At 43.6% G+C, this 22,736-nt stretch overlaps 1 protein-coding gene across 1 annotated transcript in view; it reads left to right on the forward strand.

Moving 5' to 3' along the window:
- The first annotated feature begins 218 nt into the window (after nt 1-218).
- Plpp3 (phospholipid phosphatase 3) overlaps nt 219-22,736 on the forward strand; it is an 81,590-nt gene continuing 59,072 nt past the window's right edge. The window contains exon 1 of the mRNA XM_008832979.3: nt 219-834. Coding sequence (XP_008831201.1) covers nt 696-834 — 139 coding nt within the window. The 5' untranslated portion in view covers nt 219-695. The remainder of the gene's footprint in view (nt 835-22,736) is intronic.

Here is a 22,736-nt window from a genome sequence, read left to right on the forward strand (position 1 = left end):
GTGTCCCTGATTCTCGTGGTTGAGATTTGCTTTTTCTGTTTGTTTTTTTTTTTTTTTTTTTTTTAAAGGGGGTGGGGGAAATGTGGCCTTAATTATCCTACGTTTTAGGCAGCTTAAGGAAGGGGCTGTGCTTTCAGAATCCAGTCAGAGCCAAGAAAGGAGGTCCTTCTCCTCCCCCCTCGCTTTTTAAAGGAGCTCGTGAAATAAAAGTGCAGAAAACAAACCGAGCGATCGCAGCGGCAGCCCGGGCGGCAGCAGCAGCACCGGGAGGAGGGGCCGGAGGAGGAGGCTGAGCTGGAGCTGGGCCGGCGCTGCCGAGGGCTGCGGGGCGCAACGGAGCTGCAGGGCTCCGCGGGGCTCATTCATTAAGCAGCCAGCTGCGGAGGACGGCGACCAGACACCCGAGTGCCCACTCGCAGACTCCAGCGCGCACACGCACGCCAGCCCCGCGCGCCCCAGGCAGCACAACTTTGCAAAAGTTCCTGCCGGGAATCTGGCTCTCTTCCCCGCGGACTTGCGAACAGTTTGGGGTTGAGAGGAAAGCAGACGCACCAGAGGGGAGGCTACCCGTCTGCAGCTGGGAAGCCGGCGGCCGGGCTGCACGGTTGCCGCCGCGTTCCAGCCCTCAGCGCCCGGGGACGTCTGAGTGTGTGGCTTGTCGTCGCGGGGCCGGAGGCTAGCCCGCAGCCAGCGCCATGCAAAACTACAAGTACGACAAGGCGATCGTCCCCGAGAGCAAGAACGGCGGCAGCCCGGCGCTCAACAACAACCCGAAGAAGGGCGGCGGCAAGCGCGTGCTGCTCGTCTGCCTCGACCTCTTCTGCCTGTTCATGGGTGAGTCCCGCGCCGCGCTGTCCGCCCCCGGGCCCGCAGTCATCCCCGCGCGTCCCCGGGCCGCAGTCATCCCCGCGCGTCCCCGGGCCGCAGTCATCCCCGCGCTGCGTGGCCCCGGACTCCCCGCCCTCCCGGATCCCCCAACTCCGGGGCCTGCGGATTTGTGATCGGCGTGCTTGTGCGTCCCCGGCAGCCGGGACCGGCTCCTTAGGGGTGATCTCCCGCTGGGAACCGGGCGCAAGCCCTCGGAAGGTGTGGGCTCGACCTGTGTAGCACTGCGGAGTTAGTTGATCCTTGATCTGGAGGCAGCGTGTCGCCCTGCATCCCTGTCCGTGGGTCTCCAGGGAGTCGGCGCCTACTGGAGCTGCGCAGCCCGGTCCCGGCATGTAAACATCCACCCCTTCCGCCGCGCTGCCTCGCCGGGCCAGTCGCGCAAGCTGGCCTTTTCACTTGCTGCTCGGTCGAATGCCCCCGGGGTGGGACGGGGCTCTCCCCAGCCGGCACTGCGCACCGAAGCGAGCATCGCTTGTTGAGCGCCTACTGTGTGCCGGGCGGGAGACGGCTGCGCGGGCATCTGTTCTAAGCCCGCTCACTCCTTGATTCGTACATTAAAGGGCTAGAACCCTTTTCACCCAAGAAGCCACTGATGATCTTGCTTCAGGACCACAGTTAAATTGCACTCCCGAAAAGTTGAGGAGCTTGCGTACGTTTGTTTTTGCTGAGCGCTTGCAAGCTTTGACTGGAAGGGTGGTGGGAGTCAAAGGAATTGGAGTGGGAGGGCGAGGACATTTATTGAATTGGGCTGGGGGAGGAAGACGCTATTGACGCGCTTCCACCGTAGTGAGGAGTTGAGGGAAGTCGGATAGGACTTTTTTTTTTTTTTTTTTTTTTTTTTTAAGCGACTTCAGTGTAATAGAAAGCGCGCAAAGCTTATCACAAGAACTAAAACATTGCAGCTCGGCCACTTGCCGAATGTACCACCTAACTGCCCCCTTTGGCCTCAGTTTCCCCCTCTGCTGAATGAGTGGGTTCAAGTAGATGCTCTCTGTAAGGCCCCCTTCCTGAATTAAGAACTCGGATTTGGTCCAGGAGCTGTTCTGCCAGCTCTGCTAACTGAAGAAACATCTGTGTTCCCAGTCCAGTTCCCCTAAAATAGAACTCCAGCACGGAGACTGTTTGGAAGGGTTTTGCAGACCTGAGGCTGCTTAAGGCCAGTTAGCTTCCCGTTTTGAGGACTCCTTAGGCAGTGCCCGCTTGTCCCTGATGCCTATGGAGATGGCATTGACTCTTTTTAGATGCCGATCACTCTTTTTAGATTTTAAAAATTAAGAATGACCTTCAGGTAAAACAGAAACAAAGGTAGGTTGGATGCTCTCTTAATAGTGATTCAACACTGTGATGCTATGAAAAAGAATTGTCACCGGTGGGGGGTGGGGGCTACCTTCCAGGTGGCAGCCGGTTTATCAAGCACAGTGAAATAGATTAGTACTTAAGGTCTTAAAACCAACCTGTTGGAATTATTCAAAGACCCTCCCCAGGCCTGGGGCAGTCCAGGGCAACACTAAGCAAGTTGAAGCTGTTTGCTGCAAAGTTGACTGAGGTTTCTCAGTATTTGAGTATGTCCTGGTGGGTAGGGTCAGCATTTTCTCTGTGGCCTGTGCAGACAAGCCCCCTGCCTCCTGCTTTGTGATTAGGAAAGCAGAGCTGGAACATTCCAACAGCCTTTGCAGTTTCATAGCTTGCACCTTCCACTCAGTATTCTGATGTCAGAAGGTGGTCTCAAAGATGCTACATTCTCATTAAAGAAAAAGCAGTGTGGAAGAAGGTTGTATGGACTGATACCTGTCAACTACAGTGTAGCCAGAGACACAGACACCCCAGGATGTTTGGGTGGAAGTAAGGGGTGTGAGGTGAGTGTGCACATTTCGCTTCTTTATTGGCAGCAAGCATCCTTCCAAAGCTAAACTTCTAAATCAGTTCATTGTGTTTGTTCATTCTTGGTCTTACAGTTGAACACATTGTTTACCTCAAAGATGCATTCAGAGGGCCTGGCAAAGTGGCACACACCTCCAGACAGAGGCAAACCCATCTCTGTGAGAGCTCAGGCCAGCCTGGTCTCAGACCAGCTGAGGCTACAGGGAGACCCTGTCTAAAAAACAAAACAAACAAAAATGCAAATAGAATCCTCAACATAACAACAAAAAATGCAATCAGATAGCAGTGTCTTCTATTATAAAAGGCTGTTGGCTACCTTTTATAAGTGTCATGTGCCTTGTCATTAAAATGCATCAGAGTCATTTTCTAAGCTAGTTATTGCTTGGCGTCAACCTTAAGCGTAAGCACAAGCCACATTACAGTATTAGTAATTGAGTGCCTCCGAACACCACTAATTGGAAAAACTATTTGTAAGATTAACATGTGTCTTGAGGTAGTTATGCAACATAACTCCATTTGGTTTCCAAAAGAAGAATTAATAACACAACATGTGATTTTAATATTCTACACACTGCAGTCCTAAAAAAATTGTTTCTGCTTCGTTCATTTTTTGCCTAAGACTGTCAGTATGATTTAATTTTTCTACATTTATTGATCATATGGTCTGCATTACAGGGTACTAATATATTAAGAAGAGAGACAGTTTTCTGTTTATTCTCCCATAGGAATATATACCGGAATATATACCAAGCTTCATCTCCTAGTATCTGGAAAAACTAAAGCTGGTTTGCTATGTGTTATGTAAGTGGAAATATGCAAGCAGTTTAACTTGCTTCACGTACCTTTACGGAATGTTAAATTCTGGCTGAAAAAGTCCAGTCTTGTTTGAAGGCCAGAAGAATTCTGTGTCAGAGAAACTCCACTGGGAATTTACCTACCATTCAACAGCCACTTTGCCCTCTTACTACTTTTAAATGTAATTACAAATCTTTGCATGGTAAATTTTCTAAAATTCGTTTTTTCTTTCAGTGAAGTGCCCCTATCACCCTTCCCACTTGTTCTGCTTCCAAGAGAACCAAAGAAAAGATTTCCCCATTGTCTAAGTTCTAGTAGTCTCTCTTAAAAAATGTAAATCAACCGGGCTTGGTGACTCATACTTTGATCCCAGCACTGGAGAGGCAGAGGCAGGGGGATCTTTGTGAGTTCGAGGCCAGCCTGGTCTACCTAGTGAGTTCCAGGACAGCTGGGGCTATGGGGAGACCCTGTCTCAAAAAGACCAAAACCCCCCAAAAAACTGGTTTCATACATGGTATATATAGAATTATCACGTATTACTATTATACTACTTAATAGTGGGGGGCAGTGGGATATAGAGAAGAGAATGGGTCACTTGGACATAGAAATTCTTTAGATTCTGGCTGGCTGATGCCACAATCCAGTCACATGTTTGTAGAAACATTAGTTTTCTATGAGTTTCATTTTTTTTTTCCATTGCAAAATGACTGATTGAGTGGGATTATGTCTAAAATCTCAGACCACCATCGGACATTGTGGGACCAAAATCTCACAGAGAGGAAGGACACATTTTCTCTAGGACCTATCACCAGATTGAGGAGCCCAGTGGCATTAGCTCTGATTTTATGCTGACATGTTGTTGTGTGATTTGGGGAAAATTCATTTGACCTTTCTGGACTTGGATTTTTTTTTTATCATCACAGTGAAGGAAAGTGACTAGATCATCCTGGACTCCTAACTCTTAATACTTTTGTGAGTATACTAGCAGATACTACGCTGTAGAAACCCAGTCGTTGCTTCTGTGAGACCATTTATCATCAGATTGTTATATTTTGACCAAATAAATAATAATGGTGTTAATTCTGGAGGGAAGGTAAGCATTGTTTTTAGTAGTTAATCCAATACACTGAGGAACTGGTTAGATACCACACACACACACACACACACCCCCGCCCGTAGGTCAGATGTGTCCTTTGACTGCTCCCTGGAATTACAGTCATCAAAAGCAAAGAAGTAAAGGAGCCTAGCAGGTGTCTCCCCCCTTTTCCCTCAGTTACCGCATTTACTGGCAGTGTGTTTTAAATAATAACTCAATGAAGCAGCTTTGGTTTTGATAATTTCATGTACCATTGAGCCACAGAATATAGCAACAGATTTTCATTAATCAGCTGTTGAGCTGCCTAGACAAAAATCTTGCATGCATTGTGACAAATGTGAAGGCCACTTGCATTTAGCAGGTAAACTCTGCTAGCTTTTCTAGGATGGTAGAAAAACCTGTATTTCCTTATTGACTTGAAACTGCTGCCCCCTTCCCTTAGCCGTTTTTTTTTTTTTTTTCCCCCTTAATATTTTGTTAAGAGATACCTCGAAGGAAGTTGCCCGGGTGGGAGACTGCTAAAGCCAGAGTTGGTGGCCCTTTCCACTTTTAGCCCTTTGAGTGCCTGTCAATTTTAGATTCTTTCTTTACCCCTTCCTGTGCAGTTGTTTGAGCTGGCAAGCCCAGTTGGTCACCGCATAATGCTAATGAAACGGTAGTCAAGGCCTTCTTCCTTGTGGAGGCAGTAATATTTATGGAGAATCTCCACCTTGTGTGTCAGGTCAATTCTTCACACTATTTGTGGAGTAATCTTTAATTTGCAGAGCACCTACAATGTCAGTATTTCATAAACTCATCTGATGAGAAAGTCATTTGGTGTGAAATACAGATTCTGTTTCCCTCCCAGGGGATTCACATTCCAAAGACTTTGGGCAGGGCCTGGGATTCTGTATTTATAAAATCTTGGACTGATTTTTATCAGGCCCATTTTAATGTCTCTATATTATATAACAGCTGTTGCCTTAAGGGCAATTGAATTATGTAGTGGGCTTTTTGTCTCTGCACTGAGTGTTCTAGTACTTTCTTCATTGTTAGGTTGTGTTTTTTGCTTGTAAGAGATGAAGTTTGTGCACGAGTGAAAGGTGAAACCGGATTACATTAGATTGCTAAGTAGAACCTTTAACAGATCAAAGTTAACTTGGCAAAGTATTGTGAAAACAGTATAGGCTTTGGAGTCCTCAGATCTGGGGACTGACTGCATGGTGACAAAGCCAGCACCCATAAGGTGTGATCTGGACAGAACAGCCAGCAACAGCCTGCAACAGCCTGTACCCTAAAACTGAGATGAGGGAATAAATGTAAAAAGTCAGAAGCACTCACATCAGGTGTGGTGATCCTGAGCCTTTGTGTTTATTGGTAATGATAGCATTTTCTGTTCCTTCTCTTCCCCCATCCCTCCAGGTTTCTATGAAATCCTCTCTTTTTTTCCCAACAAAATTTCCTGAAACTTTTTAAAGGAAAAATGAGGAAGAAAAGCAGGCTTCGTGGACACAAATGGTTTCCATTAGTGGAAGGAACAGTAGCAGGTTTCTGACCTGTCTGGGGAGGTCAGTGGGTGGGCAGGAACCTCACTTTTGGTGGCTGAAATTCTCCCCTTTGGAAGGAGATGGCCCATATCATCCCAGAAAAAGATACAACTGCCTTAGGAAGGGTGGAGGGAAATAGTCCACTTTAGGACCAACACAAATCTGTGTCATGTGACAGTGCAAGGGAAACCTGACTAAAAGGAACAGTAATCCTTGCAGAGGAACAGAACACTTGTTCCCAGGGTGCTGTTTGTCAGTGAAGGGTGCTGCTGAGCTATTTACCTTGTTCATTATTCACACCACTCTATGGTTAGACAGCAAATACTTGAGATGGGGAAGCTACAGCTCAGGGAAGAAACCCACTGGGAAGCAGTCACCAGACTTTCCAGGCGCCCTTTGGCTTACCTTGTTGCCTACTTTTCTTTGTTAAAAATTTTTTTTAATTGTTTTTATTTTATGTGTATGAGTGTTTGCCTCCAATACGTGAAAGCACCATGTGCGTGCAGTGCCCATGGAGGCCAGAAGAGGGCATCGGATCCCCTGGAACTGAAGTTATAAATGGTTGTGGCCACCATGTGGGTGCTGAGACCCAAACCCAGGTCCTCTGCAAGAGCAGCAAATGCTCATCACTACCGAGCCATCTCTGCAGCCCCAATTTTTTGTTGTAGTTAATACATGATACATTGAATAATAATCATTGTTATTCCTTTCTGTTTATCTCATTTATTTCAATGTTATTAAAGTCCAAATATATGCAATATGTTCTACAGGACTCAAGACAAGGCACAGGAGTCTTAAAGATCATATTAGAAAGTACAGTAGACAGTCATACCTAATTAGTTGTGTTATAGTTTAAAGCTGATGAGCTCTGGCCCATAATAAATACTCTTGGAAAAATTCTCCATTGCCTAGATTCATAGGACCTTTAGAGCATCATCATCAACAATGCCAAGGTCATTTTTTAAATCTGTCAGAAAAAATGGGTCTCTTTGAAGGAGTGAGGGAAGGGTGGAAGGTTTGAGAAGAAAAGCCCAGGCTTTGCAGTCAGACAGACTGGGGTGTGCTCTCTCTTGCCAACAATGAAAAGTGCCATATTATGTTATCAAACGCTACTGAGGCATGTTTTGTCATCTGTAAAACGGGGTAATGTGTGCATGGTGACGTGGTGGTTGTTGTCGTCACTGTCACCACATCCTGGCCAATGCCCTTGCTCACCTGTGGACACCAGACACCTAGATTGGCTAGTGATTGTCAAGGGATAGTGAAAGAACTGGACCGAGAACCAAGGTCTTGCCTTTGCGCCATTTTGCTTTTCTGGTATGTGTTTGTTTGACATTGGATCTGATTCAGGAGGCAGAGCTCTGACAGTATCTTCTCTTATTTCTCCGGCTTCTGTCAGTAAAAAGAGGAACAAGACTAACAGGTTTCACTTTTAGCCCAAATCACTGTGTGAGGCCAGAGATGCATGGGCGAAGTTTGAAGGATTAGGCAGTTTTTGATGTATCCCTTTTCTTCAGATTTGTAGAAAGTGCTCATTACCCCAGCTCACTGCTGACTGATTTAGGCTTGAACAGGCACCACTTTTTATGATATATTCCAGGAGAAAAAAAAGAGAACCCACATTTTCAAAGTTTAGGCATTTAAAAAAATATTTTATTTATTATTTTTATTTTATGTGTATGTGTGTATTGCCTGCATGTAGGTAGGTGCACTGGGTTGTGCAATGCCTGCGGAGGTCAGAAGAGGCTGTCAGATCCCCTGAACTGGAATTATGGATAGTTGTTAGCTGCCATGTGGGTGCTGGGATTCGAACCCGGGTCTTCTGCAAGAACAGTCAGTGTTCTTAACCACTGAGCCATCTCTCCAGCCCCAGTTTAGGTGTTTTTAAAAGCCTCTGAACAACTCTTGAGGTAGAAATTGTTCTTACCAGCTGAAAGATGAAACAATCTGTGTTGAAGTAATTTTCTCAAGGTACTCATGGGTAGTGCTACCACTCCAAAGCAAGGGAGGGCATAGTCTTGAACACCCTCTTGAAACTGTTCTTCCCTTAGGTCTTGGTAAATTATAAATTATGATCTGCACTAAAATTCCCAAACATAAAACATGCCAAACAAGGCAGGTAAGATTAAGGCTCAGTTGGAAACCTTTGAAAGCTATTAGTTGATTTCTGTGCTTTCAAAGTATATATTGCAATCAGGGTATTGCTGGTGTGTTTTTGAGGTTTGTCACAAATTAACAAAATTATATGCCTGGAGAGTTTTGCAGAGAAATGCAAATCAGCATCAGCGTTTTGCCATAATAAGCAGCATGTTCTGGTTCCTGTTTATGATTCCCTGCATAATACAGAAGGCTACACCGACAGTTAGGAAACACTTCCCACTGATGTTGTCTTTATATCTGCCCCCAAATTAGTTTTCAGAATAAATCTGCATAATTTCTGGAGAGCCAATTCAATCAAGTCTGTGTTTCTACCTGCTTTCAAATCTTGTCTTCTGCAGATATTGCTGGAGCACCTACTATGGGCAAGAGCCCCCAGGGTTGCCCAAAAAGATGTCCCAGGCTGCTGAAGGGGAAACAGCCTTTGGTTAATGGTATACATGCTAAGTAATGACATAGTAGCTTCAAAGAAGGGACTGTCACAACACAATGGGCAGTGATGGAGGCAAGGGTATGAAACTAGGTCCTGAGGAATAAATAATAGCCCAGGCGAGAAGAGGTTGCAGCAAAGTAGGGACCCACAGGTGCTAAGGCAGGGACATAGGGATGTATTGAGAAGGGCAAGTTGGTGGAAGCTGGAGTGTGAGTGTGGTCCATTGTATCAGGGAGAGAGGGGGCTGGAGGAGGCTGGAGAGAGGTTAGTGCCAGGCTGAGAGAAAAGGCTGAAAGTGGCAGATGTCTGGGGATCTTGGGTATTACTTCGGAGGACCAGCAGAACAAATGGAGTTTTATCTTTGGCTTTCTGTTTTTAGGGAAGATTTCATATAGAAACCAACCAAGGTCGTAGGAGTGGCCTGTAGGGCCTGCAGTAACTCCACATTTTGGGGAAGACTTACCACCCTTTTTTGTGGTGCCTACAGTATCTCGCAAATGTTGTAAGGTTAGTTCCAACATGGAAGGGAAAATTAGAAGAGTTTTAGAGAGGTCTTTGGAATTAACATAATTTGAAAAAAAATTGAAGAGGGGCTTAATCTATTATAATCTGATTCAGGTTTGGGAGAGAGATCAGAAAGATGGCTGGATTGGAGGGTTAGGAACAGGCAAGAGCTAAACATGGAAGTGGAAAGGAAAAGGACTTTGGGAAAGATGGCACAGGCACTTCCTTCCCTTGTTTGGGAGCCTGGGAACTATCTTGAGACCACCCCCCACCCCCCATTCGACACTCTAAATGTGGTACTTAGAGACTCTTGAATGCCCATGACATTACTAGTGAATGCTTTTTCATGCATATAACCTTATTACAAGGCTGAGACTAGGGGCTGGAGAGATGGCTCATCAGTTAAGAACACTGGTTGTTCTTGCAGAAGACCCGGGTTCGAATCCCACCCAGCACTCACATGGCAGCTAACAACTGTCCATAATTCCAGTCCCAGGGGATCCGATGGCCTCTTCTGACCTCCGTGGCCATTGCATGACATGGGTGCACTTACCTACATGCAAGTAATACATACATACACATAAAATAAAAATAATAAATAAAATTTTTTAAAAAAAGCTGAGACTAGGCCTGGCTTGGTGGTATATACCTTTAATCCCAACACTTGGGAGGCAGAGGCAGATCTCTGTGAGTTTAAGGCTAGCCTGGTCTACATAGCAAGTTCCAGGCTAGCTGGGGCTACAGGGAGACCCTGCCTCAGAAAACCAAAAAAATTAAAAATAAATAAAGATGAGACTATAAATTAGCTGTTTTCTCCCCTCTGGGATTTAAAATTTTCTCCAATGCCCCCCCAAAATGAATGAACTAGAAATCCTTTTGGTTTAGTGAAAGTGTTTTTCTTGTGTTATAATGACATTTAAAAAAACAACCAGCATTGATGCCAGGTGTGGTGGAGCACGCCTTTATTCCCAGCACTTGGGAGGTACGGGCAGGCAGATGTTCTATGAATTCAAGGCCAACCTGGTCTACATAGTAAGTTCCAAGCCAGCCCCACTACAGGGAGACCCTGTCTCAAAAAGACCAAAAAATAAAGAATAAAACCAGCATTGTTAGAACCAGGTGTGGTGGTGCAGGCCTTTAATCCCAGCCCTTGAGAGGCAGAGGCAGGCAGATCTCTGCGAGATTAAGGCCAGCCTGGTCTACATAGTGAGTTGCAAGCCCGCTAGGGCTACAGGGACACCCTCTCTCAACCCCTTCTCCTCTAAAAAACAATGTTGTTGAGATATAGCATACATGTCTCAGTATATCCATTTAAGTCATACAATTTGCTGGGTTTATTATAGTCGCAGATTTAGACAATTATTGCCATAACTAATTTTAGAATATTTTGATCACCCTAAAAAGAAATCTGTCTCTTGAGCAATCACCCACCTCTCCCATCTGGTAGCATCTGTTAATTAATTTTTTCCCCTTTGGATTTGCTTATTTTGAATATTTCACATAATGTGATTATGTGTGTGGTCTTCTGTCGCTGGCTTCTTTCACTTAATGTTTTTGAATCTCATCCATGTTGTAGCATATATTAGCAGTTCATTTATTTTCATTGTCAAATAATACTCCACATTCAGTTTGCACACTTACCGCATTGGCCTAAGTTGTTGGTAAGTGTGTGGGAACAGTGCAGCTATGGACATCCATGTGCTTTCAATTCTCTTAGCTCTGTACATGTGAGAGTGAGATTGCTTGACCATATTATCAGACATCTGACTTTTTGAGAAACTGACAAGTTGTTTTCCGTAGTGGCTGTATCATTTTAGAAATGTCTTAAAATTAATTAAAATATATAAGAAAAAATACACAAGTTTTACTATAGTTCTTAAGAATTGGCATATTCATTTTCCACATAGAATGTTTTTAATTACTTAAGTAGTGTCACTGGGTTTAAGATGAGGGAGCAAAAAAAATCACCTGACTGAGAAATAGAGGCAGGGTTGTCAGCTGGACCCACACACTTGCTAAGCAACAACCCACGAATCAGGGCAGAACTTACAGACTGTTTCAGCAAGGTAAAAAAACAAAACAGGATTTCAGGTCATGCAATAGAAACCCATCTATTTAGCTCTTGCTAAGGTGATCAATCCGCTCTCCCCTCCCCCACCAGGTAGATGGCTAGATATATAATTGCCATCTCAGAATTCAAATGGTTCCTATTACTTAGCCTCATGTGCTAGATATCAGGAGATATAAAAAGAACATAAGACAAATGCCAGTCTGTACACATTAGTTGGCATGCCAAGGTATAAAATGCACTAAAAACAAGTTATAAATGTGTGAAACATCAAAGCACAGATATCATACGAAGGCGAAGGACAGATGCTCGTCTTTATCATTTGCTGCTTTGCATGGTATTGCAATGCTTCCAGGAACAGATGAAGCAAGTGCCGATCACTGAGTTTCTCAGAGAGGGTAAGTCACTTGCCGAAGCTCACTCTGCTAAAAAGGGAGTTTGGACTCATGCCTGACTAAGTAATGACAATTGCTTACATTTATTGGCTGTTACCTGCGTACCTCTCACTAGGTTCAGTGCTGTGATTTAATACTCCAAGGAACCTATAAAGTGCCAATCACTTCTATCTCCATTTTATAGAGCTAAGGTTAAAAATAACCTGCCTCAGATTGTGCAGCAGCAGAGGCTGTTTTAGAACTGGGGTCAGACGTCTGCCTTGTGAGACTGGTCTTTCTACACTCCTGGGCTCTCCTGCTTGTACTGAGTCTGTGAAGCCCAGTCTTTCCCCCTACACTCCAAGCCTGTGTTTTCATCAGCAGCTCTTAAAGACTGAGTTGTCCAGGGTGAGTTAGACTAGTGATTTTCACCCTGGTTTTTCCGGACCGTTAAGGTCAGTTAGGGCACTCATGACACAGCCTATGGCTGCTTTCAGTACCTCAGAAATATCTAACGTAGGCTATATTCACTAATGATTAACTTGGCAAGACTAAGTTAAAGCATCAGTGTCTACCTAGACTAGTCAAGGCATTCTGAGTTTGTGACTTGAGTAACGCCTGTCTGTTTCTTATGGACTTGCTCATTATTTTGTCAATCAAGAGACGCAATCGGTACTCTCTCTGTTGATTAAGGAAAGTGGAGAATGATTTAAAGTATTGTTGACCTTGCAAGTAAAGATGCCTTCCAAAATCCCAGGGGGTAAGAAGGAACTTCCAGGGATCTTTATTGCTGGAAAAGTTGATATCTTTAAGGGGGGAGCACTGGGACCTGGAGTCCTATAGGAAGACTTCCTGAGGGAGGAGGGCCTTGAACTAGCAGCCCTTTGTCACTCACACCAGGCAGCAATAATAGGTCACTCTGCTTGTGACCCTTTTTGTACTATGGGCTCAATCTGCTGTTGTGTGGCTCAGGGTAACCTTTGGATCACACCGAGAAATTTTGAGCTTCTCTGGTTAGTGTCTGCGGATGCAGCTTGTTCATTAAATGCGGTAAATAGAACTTCCACACGTAACCTCTTCCCCACAAATGACCCACATTGTTATAAAGTTAGAAACCACCAACAGGAAGTGGCAAAAATGCTTCTCAGCCACACAGCCCATTTCATTAGACACTTGCCCAAAGGGGCTGTTTTGGTCATTTTGGCCTCTGTAGGTTTCTAGAGAGGAATGGCCTTACACATCATTTCTCATCGTTGCGTTGCTGACATTGTACCCTTAGCCGCTGTTTTGATTATTTAATCAAAAGCATAGTGGTTTGTTTTGCAGCAACTGCACATACTGTGCTCTGAGGGAGGAACCTCTAAAAAGCCGACACTACAAAGTATTTCCAAAGGTGTTACCGACTTACTAAGAGAGTCTTTTGTTTAGAGGTTTCTCATTGAATTCCATTCAGAGAGCAGTCCCAATGGCATGGCAGGAGGGCTGCTGGGCTCCCCTCACCTTTGTGCAAAGGATTGCTTTGAAAGGTCTGAACTTGAGGCATTGTGTGAGTGCTGAGCTCTCAGGGACTGGCTGGGAACTGAATATACATCTTGGGTCAAAGCATGCAAAGTGCAGGGCTTTCAATCCCTAGGGAGAATAAGTTGTCATAAATTTTAGATTTAGGTTTAAGAACCCTTGATGGAGTTAAGGAACCTTTCGTTATGATTTTGCCTTAAATCGATCATTTGCAGTTGTGCATGTCCCAGCTGTGAAACTGAAGACGTATTAACAATGAATAATGTTTCACCAAAGAATTCTGCCAATTACCAGTCTATGCATCCGAGAGTTTGTATTTAGATGTTCTTTCTTGCTTCCATTAATTTTTCTCATGGTTGATCTACCTTCTCCCTCTCCTGCCTCTACTCCCCCAAAGTAAACAAAACATCCAGCCATAATACCTAGAGCACTGTCTGCAGTCAGCTGGAAAAGGACTGGGAAATGGATGTTTTTGATAACTTACAGTGTAGTGAGGCACATCACCATCTCATCAGATCATACAACCCCGAAGGAGCTCTAACTGATGCTGCAAATGACATAGCTGGTGGTGTTCAAAGTGATTGAGTGACAGGCCTTGGGATGGTGGTCCTCTGAGCTATGAACTAACACCTACATTCCTTTCTCTGAGAGTAAAGATTGCACTTGAATTTTCACAACAGCCATATGAAGAAAGCAAACCAGTTGGAATGTCTTCAGATTATCAGGCCTTGTAAAGTATTCAAGTTTTGTTTGGGGCTTAAAGCCCCTAGCCCGTATCAGTATTTCCTGTTCCTGTGTAAATTCTTAAAAGAGTAGAGGTGAGACTGAATTTTAGGCTGGAAGGGCATGAACTTTATTGAATTGTTACTATATTGCAGTCAGGATGCTACAGCACTTCATGCATTATTAACTTGCTTGAATTTCACAACAGCCCTGTGAGGGAGGAGGTTGGAGTTCAGTTTTCTCCGAAAGTTGATCGGCCATGCCTGTCTCGGCTCTTCTTGGGTGGTGACATGTTGCATTAATAATTTAACTAGTTAATCTCTAACAGAGATCACTAAGATTCCCAGGAAAGAGCATTGCTAGAGTCTCCTTACAGCTAGCTATTGGACCCTGCATCCACTTGTATTATATATATGTCTAAGAGAATGTGAGCCCTGAATCTGTACTGCCTTAGACAAAAAGATCTGAAGGCCCACTTCCATACAGAAGTGAGATGACTTTTCTGCAGAGAAACAGCAGCTTCAAATCAGTGTTAATTCTCCTTCTTATGCATCTTCCCCAAGGGAGTTAAAAAGCCAAGGAGTGAAATGCCTTGGAAAGGCTTCCGTGTGTTTCCCAGGCTATTGTAGGCCTTCTATTCAGCTGGGATTTCAATGGTGCTCTTATTAGCATGAGACCAATTGTACAAAGTAGGTCTTTTTACCCTTCCCTAAAAGAAGTTTTGTGACATTTCTTTCTGAGCGAGCTGGCATGAAGCTTTGACAAACACAGGACCCATGGAAAAGTTAAATAAGATGGCAAGCAGGCCCATTTTAGCATGCAGAGCTGTGAAGCGCTGCAGAGAGGCTCCTCAGACCACTGGAATCATAGCAGGGCTCTTTCTGCACCGGCCCCTGCATGAACAGAAAATACCCAGGAGGCCATTGTGAATGTGGGTCCCTGGCCGTCCACCATTCTCTGTTGTCAGAAAGCCCCAGAGAACATTCCTGATTGTTGGCTGTATCTTCTTTTCCCTCTGTTTATTGAGAAAAATGCGGTATGCTGGGGCAGGTATAGAGAAGTGTTCTATGGAGGTGGCATCTGCCCTCAAGGAGCAAGTGAACAGTCATCCCAGATGGCACTGGGTAGAAGAATACAGCCAGGTGTTTTGATCTGATAATTCAATGAATTGATGAGGCAACTTGTTGCTGAGTGGGCTCAGGTCCCAGCTCTGGGTATTAGTTGGGTAACCTTGGGCAAATTGATGTCATTTGATGAATGATAAAATGGGGCTGATTACTTCTCTGCCCACCTCACAGAGCTGTTGAGACAAATGATGTGCTATCTCACATGAACAGGAAAATCCTTTGGAACTAGAAATTCATATTTGTTCAGTGAATGTAATTTTGTCGTTGAAATGTGCTCTTTCCTTTCCACAGCCCCTGTTATGAAGCTCCACATTTAGTGTGCTCTCTCACCAGATCTGAAAAAATTTCATTACAGATTAAATTTCTAGGTGGTGTCCAGCAGGTGTCCTTTGTGCAGTAAATATCTGGAGTCTTTGCTCAAACTGCAATTCTGAACACACAGGTTCTTCTCTTCAGAACAAGACACCCAGGACTATAAAGTGCGGTTCTCAGCATGCTTGAGAGCCTGCGGAATCTGGTCCTAACCAGCCATTTATCTTCTGCCCTTCTTAGTCCTATTCCCTTCCTTCCCACCCCATTCTCCCTCACTGCATACCTGCACTCCAGACATCACATGTGGTGTCTTTTCCAAATACCCTGACAGTCTTTCTCTTTGCTTGGTCTGTGCTACCCAGTTCTTGATAGTCAAGAACTCAAGTGCTCCTGCACCTCTTAGAAGTGCTTCCTGATTTCCTCTGAGCAGAGTTCACTTTTTGAGTTCCATATCACTTTGTGATCTTTCTAATGTTAAAAAAACAAAAAGATTTGTCTTGTAGTTTTGTACTGTCTTACTAAATTTTGAATTTCTTTTATAAAACAATGCTGAAAGTTTTATTGGAAAAAATGTATATGTAAAGGTACTTCAGAAAATAAAGACATAAAGCCAAAAAGAAAAATAAAATTGTTACCTATAATCTCACAGTCTCAAAGTAACTACTGATACAATATCTTTTCTTTCTATAAATAACTGAATTATTAAGTGAAAATATAAACCTAAGTACTATTGAATACTTCCTGTAAGACAGGGTAATAAAATAGCAAGCACAGTATGTCTGAGCTAACCTCTAGCCCGGGAAAACCACAGCTAGAGAAAAAATACCCAAGCTAGGAGACCAAAAGGTCTTGGTTTTGTCCTAACTGTTGCTGGCTTACAGAACCACCTTATCCAAGTTAAGTTCCCCCAGTATGACTCTCTGTGAAATACGACAGCTACATTTCTAGCATGATAAATTCTCTAGTTCCCCTATCCAACCAGGATTTTCCTCTGAAAAATCTGTTCTTTAGAGCAATGTGAGACTCACGTGAATAGAGAGGTATATCTTTCATTAAATTCTGTGACACCCTGTGGAAAGGGTACATTCCTCCAGTTTTTTCAGATGGTAAGACTGAGGCATAAGAGGTCAGGTAACGGGAATTACCCTTGGGTCTGTTTCTTACGTCAAAGCTATTATTCAATCAGCCCTTCCATTCCCACCACATCTAGCATACTACCTCCCTGCCAACTCCCCATTGATATCAAACCTGCTTGGAAGGTTATGTTGCTATAAAAACAGCTTTCCTGTCATTTTAGCTCAGCACCAGCTATTTGGTATAGTGTTGGAAAGTTGTGGCTGGCATTACCATTAGTGGTAATATCAGTCAGTTTATAATTATAAGTGCTTGAAGAAATTGTGGTGATAAGTCCTTTCAGTGAAATGCTAGAGCTGTGCTAACTTTGGGGACCTAATGTCAAATGGTATGTGGTATCTGCCCTTGTGTCTTCTGGAGCAGATATTAGGCAGGTGTGGTAATATGAATACACTATGTACTCAATGCAGAAGTAGCAGAGTTGAGGGGTTATTAACTCTATGCTAGGAAAGGGGTTGGAGGAAGGTTTCTGAAGGTGGTAACATCACCACTGTCTGTGAAAGAGGGTTCTACACTGATGAAGCCATTTTAGCAGAATGCTACTCTTGCCTCTGATTTTCCTAGTACCAGTGACAACTCTTTAGGATAATCCTAGAATACATAAGGTAGAAGGCTGGAGCATCGGGCTTTTCCCCTTTCCACCCTTATTTTGCAGATGGGAAAACTCTTCTCAGTTAGGTGTCTAAGGAGATGGGTAGAATCCAGAGAGAAGAAAACTCTTACACAGACAGGTTCAAGGTCAAATCCATACGAAAATGTTTTAAGCTTCCCTTTCCACTCTAGATTTGGTAATTCTGTAAATCAGACATGGAGTCCATGTGTCAGTTGTATACAGAGCCTTTTAAACCTTAACATAGCATCCCAAACACAATAATATTATTTTAAAAAGTCCCCTAAATATGATCATTTTTAAAGGGGAATAACCCCTCACTCACCATCTCGCCACATTCAACTCCCCAGAGACACCTACATTTGTCTGTGGTGTGGCTGTCAGCGGCCTTACTTTGAATGTCAGTGTTCTCACTGACATCTGCCTTCACCCTGGTCTTGCTGCTAGCAAACATCCACTTCTCTGCATTCTGGCCTTTGTTCCCACGCTTTGGCTTTTCTTAGCCTTTGGAAGGAGAACTCATTCTGAAAGCTGGTTTCTGCTTACAGCCTACCCCCTCACCACTCATGGGTACTTTCACATCCTGACTTTAAGCCATTCTAGCCCTGGTGCTATGTTAGTGACCTTAAGCACTCACTCACACTGTTGCTTAAATTTTCTTACCTCAATGAGGTAGTTGACTTAGATAGTCTCTAATAAATGTAGGGGTCAATAGGGATAAATAAAAGGCTGCACCCCATAGACAAGTCTTGATCCTTGAACTGCTAGATGTTGTCACCCCAGAAGATGGATGACAAGACACCCCTTCCAAATTCCCAGTCAGAAAGTTCTAAACCTTAAAAGGCAGTGTACTGCAATAGAAAGATGTGTCTTAGGTTCTGGGTTCAAATTTGGCTCTGTCATTTGCTACCTTACAACTGACCTCTGAACTTCTGTTTCCTCTTTTTTAAAATGGGGATAGTAATTTCTATTTTAAGGCTGACTGGAGGTAGAAAGATATACCTAGCAGATAGTAGGTTCTTTGATAATTATTATTCCTTGACCCTAAAGTATGTGGAAACTCTTAGGGGTCATAGATAATTGGGTAAGCTTTGAAAGAAACAAGTGTGTAAGAGAGTAGTACCACCTGAACTTGCAATATGTGGGCTATACAAAGTGTACATTGGACACAGTGCATCTGACCTTTGAAAAGTGACTCTGGAGCCTCCAAAGAGTCCAGTGGCAGCTGTACAGATGTAGCTCCTTCCATCTGCTCTTGTTGAAGGTGTTTTCCAGGTGGGAGGACCACGTTGGAAATTCGTCTTTAATGCATTCCAGTGTTCTGATGCAAAACCTGCCTGAGAGATTGAGCAGAGCATATTAACCAATATCATTTAAATTTGATTAAAACTATCATCTTAATTAAGTATAAGAGAACAAGAAGTTCTCAGTCTTCTGGTAGCAATTAAAGACTAAAGAGTCAATTTGAAGTTGTTTTTGCAACTCTTAAAATAATACTCCCTCCCCTCCCTCCCATGAAAAGCGTTTCTTAGCTAGAGACATTCCCTCATGAGGTTTGTGAAAGCTGTTAAGGACCACAAACCTGCTGGCAAATCTTAGGCTGCCAAGGCTTCAGAGTTCTCAAAAGCTAGAGGTTCAAGCTCAGGATATGCTGATTGGGAAAGAGAGCCTAAACAAAGGGCCCTTTGAGGCAGGAAACTGGGCTTTGGCTTTAGCACAGAGCACTGTGGGATTGGAATAGCGCCTTGGAACTTGCCAAGGAGAAGAGAGACTGGGGCGATGGAAGGGAGGAAGTATAAAGTTTCTCCATACAGTGAGGGGTTATGCTGAAACCCTGGAAAGTTGGTTTCAGAAGCTACCTTTCCCCTGTCTACCAGGTCAGCATGTCTGTAAGATGTAGACCTGACGACACTGTGCCTTTGACCAGAAAAAGCCCCATCCACGAAGCCCCGTAGACATAGCCTTTTTAATAAGGATGTCAGAGATTTCCTCACATGGCCCAAAGCAGCACCAATCATCAGTACCTTCAGCACTGTATCCACTCAGCATTTATTGATTGCTGCGTTATGATAGCCCGATATGGCTGCAAAATTATCAGGATCCAATTCCTACTCAAAAGGCTCAAGATCTCAGTGACCGGGAGTTGAGGATTGGAAGGAAAGGAGGTGGGTTTCTGGAAGAGTGCTTCACACTGCAAGTACCCACCCTACCTCCTCAGCCCCGCTCCCACACCCTGTCTCCTCCATCCTAACTGGGTTTTACATTTGGTCTTCCCGAATTAAAACTTCTAATGCTTATTACCACACATATTCTAAAGGGCAGGAAAGGCCGTCTGTCGGCTGAGGAAGACAGCAGGGGCAGCTCAGCCAGGTAAGGGCCATCATCACAGGGGATCATTATGTAATTTTTTTTTTCTTTATGTATATGAACTTTACTTATTCAGTGGAAGCTTCCTTGACCAGAAAAGATGTATTTCCTGTCAACTCTTTGGTAAGATGCAGGCTGGGGGAACAATAGGAATGACTAAGGGAAAGGCTCCGTTTGACAGGACTCTGGGCAATAGGCTGGGAGCTGCGCTTCCTCTGTTCCCTAATTGTGCATCAATGATCAGTGAATGAAGACCCTTGAGTTTGGAGAGGCGTAAATGATAAATGTAGGTTTATGTAGAGTCCTAACGGAAGTCTGAGCAGCACCTCTTCATTATATTTTTAGCATGGGGTCCAGTATACATACATTGTTAAATAAAAATTGAGCAAAATTGGAACACTCAAGTCATTTTTTTTGACACTGGCATGTATTTTTAGACTTTTCTTCTAAAAGGTGAATTTATTTTCCATTATTGATGCTTTAAATTACATCAGCCAAAATTTGGAAAAGAAAAATCACACATAATCTGCCATTTAACACAATGTTATTGCTGTTTTGGCACATCACCTTTTTATTTGATTTCTTTTCAGTTAATTAAGTGTATATGTATTTGTTTAAGGTGATGATTCAAATAATCTTTACTTGACCAAATGACCATTTAACAGCATTGGAGTCGAGGATCACCTTTAATCACACACAGGCTTCTCCTTCACTCCTGTGCTCCCCCAAACACATCTCTAGGGCAAAGGCTGTTGCTCCCACCATTAGTTTGCTGGGGCTGCTGTACTAAAGTTCCAACAGAGCAGCTTACACATCATAAATTTGTTGTCCCACAGCTCTGAGAGAAGCTCTCTCAGCTTCTACTGATGTGGGAGGGGGGTGCAGAAGGGCCAGGTGGTTCGTTCTGAGGCTGTGAGGGAAAGGACTGTCCTAGGCTTATTGCTTTGTCTTGTCTATGGCCATTTTCATATTTACATAATCCTTTTTTCTATGCCACGTGTGCATGACCCTGTGTCCAAAGTTATTTATTTTTTAGAAAATATTTTATTTTTATTTTACGTATATGAGTGTATTGCTCACATGTATGTAAGTGCACCCATGTCATGCAATGCCCACAAAGGTCAGAAGAGGTCGAATCCCCTGGAACTCGAGTTACGGATGGTCGTTAGCCTCCATGTGGGTGCTGGGAGTGAAACCTGGGTCCTGTGCAGGAGCAGTCAGCTCTTAACTGCTGAGCTATCTCTCCAGCCCCCAAATTTCTCATTTCTGAGGATACTGGTCTTATTAGATTAGAACTCACCACGATTGATGTCAGTTTAACTAGACTGCCTCTATAGAGACTATCTCTAAATAGGTTCATACTCTAAGGTACCGACACTTAAGACTTCAACATAGGAATTCTGAACAGAAATACAATAAAGCCTAACCACCCCTCATTTTATGTAAGGAAAGGGAGGGCCTAGGCAAGTAGCATGAGATTTGAATTTAAGCACAGCTGGTTCTGAAATGGTATATTTTCATCACGTCCTGTTTCCTACTGATGACTAGAAATTGAAAAGGCCACATCAGGGAATTATCTGAATTTTATTAATATGAGACAATATTTGATGGTTATTAATGTAAATTTAACTAATTTTGACCTGCCCTGTGGTGTTACTTATAAACCAGGTTGAGGGGCTGGAAAGATGGCTCAGCAGTTAAGAATACTGGTTGTTCTTGCAGAAGACCCGGGTTCGAATTCCAGCACCCACATGGCAGCTAACAACTGTCAATAAAATTTGAAAAAACAGGTTGAATGCAGCCTACTAGGTGTAGCCAAAACTTAATCACCATGATGCATGTGCGAAGCCTGTTAAAGAGATTGGTTCATTCCTCTGAAAGTTCCAGGGAGTACAGTGACCTATAGACTGCTTGGCATCCTAGTAATTCCTTGTGATTGGACCAAATTCTAGAGCAAAATTAGTGATCATTCTCTTCTCCTCCTCTTCTTCCTTCAGCTTTTGATTTCTTTCTCCTGAATGAACTACATGCATGTTGCGTAGACACACATGAATGTATACCCCAGCAGTCCCAGGGAAGGCTAGAAATAATATTGCAATAAGCAATGAATGTGCCCAGCCATCCCTGGCCCTCAAGCTGTCAGTTCACAAGGAGATGGAACCATGCCCCTGCCAGAGATGTTGTGTAGAAGATGCTGGTGTTGCCTGTTCAGCCCACGCCCTCCTGGAAGAGAGGCACTGGCACCATCTTACTTTCAGCCCTGACTGAAATTGAAGTCTGAACGGAACCGTTGGAGTTGTGCAGTGCTTGGACATCTGGGCCCCTTTTCCCCTGACAGCCCCCAGGCAAATCACCACTCCTTAATTTCCTTACATGAATAAACAATGAAAGGTCTGGTGTAAAATCTCTGTAGTTTCCCATTGCTTTGGGGCGTGGGCTTTGTTCATTATAGGATGAATGAAGAGAAAATGAGCAAATGCATCATGGGACAGAGATGGCGCTTTCTGTGAAATAACCTGGGGACGTTCCAAGGACATTCCATTCAAACTTACATGAAGAACTAAGAAAAATCCCCATCTTCCTTTAGCTGGAAAGAGGCACTGAACGTCTTTATGTTTTTTTTTTTTTTTTTAGTTCTGCGTATACTGTTGCTTTAAAGGCTCTGTGTAACTCAAGTAGGAATAAAAGGCTGCCGTGTCATCTTTGTTCTTTTTAATGTATTTTGTAGGGAAGACCATGAGCAATAACAGTAGTTGCCATGAATTAAGTACACAGACCTACAACACACACACACACACACACACCTCAATGCCAATAGGCACCCTTACACCCTTAGGCATCCTAGTTGTGTTATCTCCATTTTACAGGTGGTCTAGAGATTTATGCAGCTTGCTTAATGGTGAATCAAAGCTTCAAACTCAAACCTACTTGGCTCCAAAGCCTATGCTATGTTTGTTTGTCTGTTTGTTTTAATTTTTACAAAAACTTTATTGAGAATTTCATACATGTATATAAGGTGTATTGATCAAAGCCATGCCCACTCCCTCCCCTCCAACATTACCCCCTCTGAAGAGGTAACCCTAAAATATTTTAAGGATTAAATATAAGCTCCCAAATATTTTCAAGATTTTTGGCCTTCGGAACGGAGTAGGTTGCTAAGAGGCCCAAGGACATTGTGAGTTTTAGCCAAGAAACTGCCTACTTTTCTTTGGTGTCTTTTTAC

The sequence above is a fragment of the Nannospalax galili genome, unplaced genomic scaffold (genome assembly GCF_000622305.1).
Source record: "Nannospalax galili isolate Female #2095 unplaced genomic scaffold, S.galili_v1.0 scaffold356, whole genome shotgun sequence".
NCBI lineage: Eukaryota > Metazoa > Chordata > Mammalia > Rodentia > Spalacidae > Nannospalax > Nannospalax galili.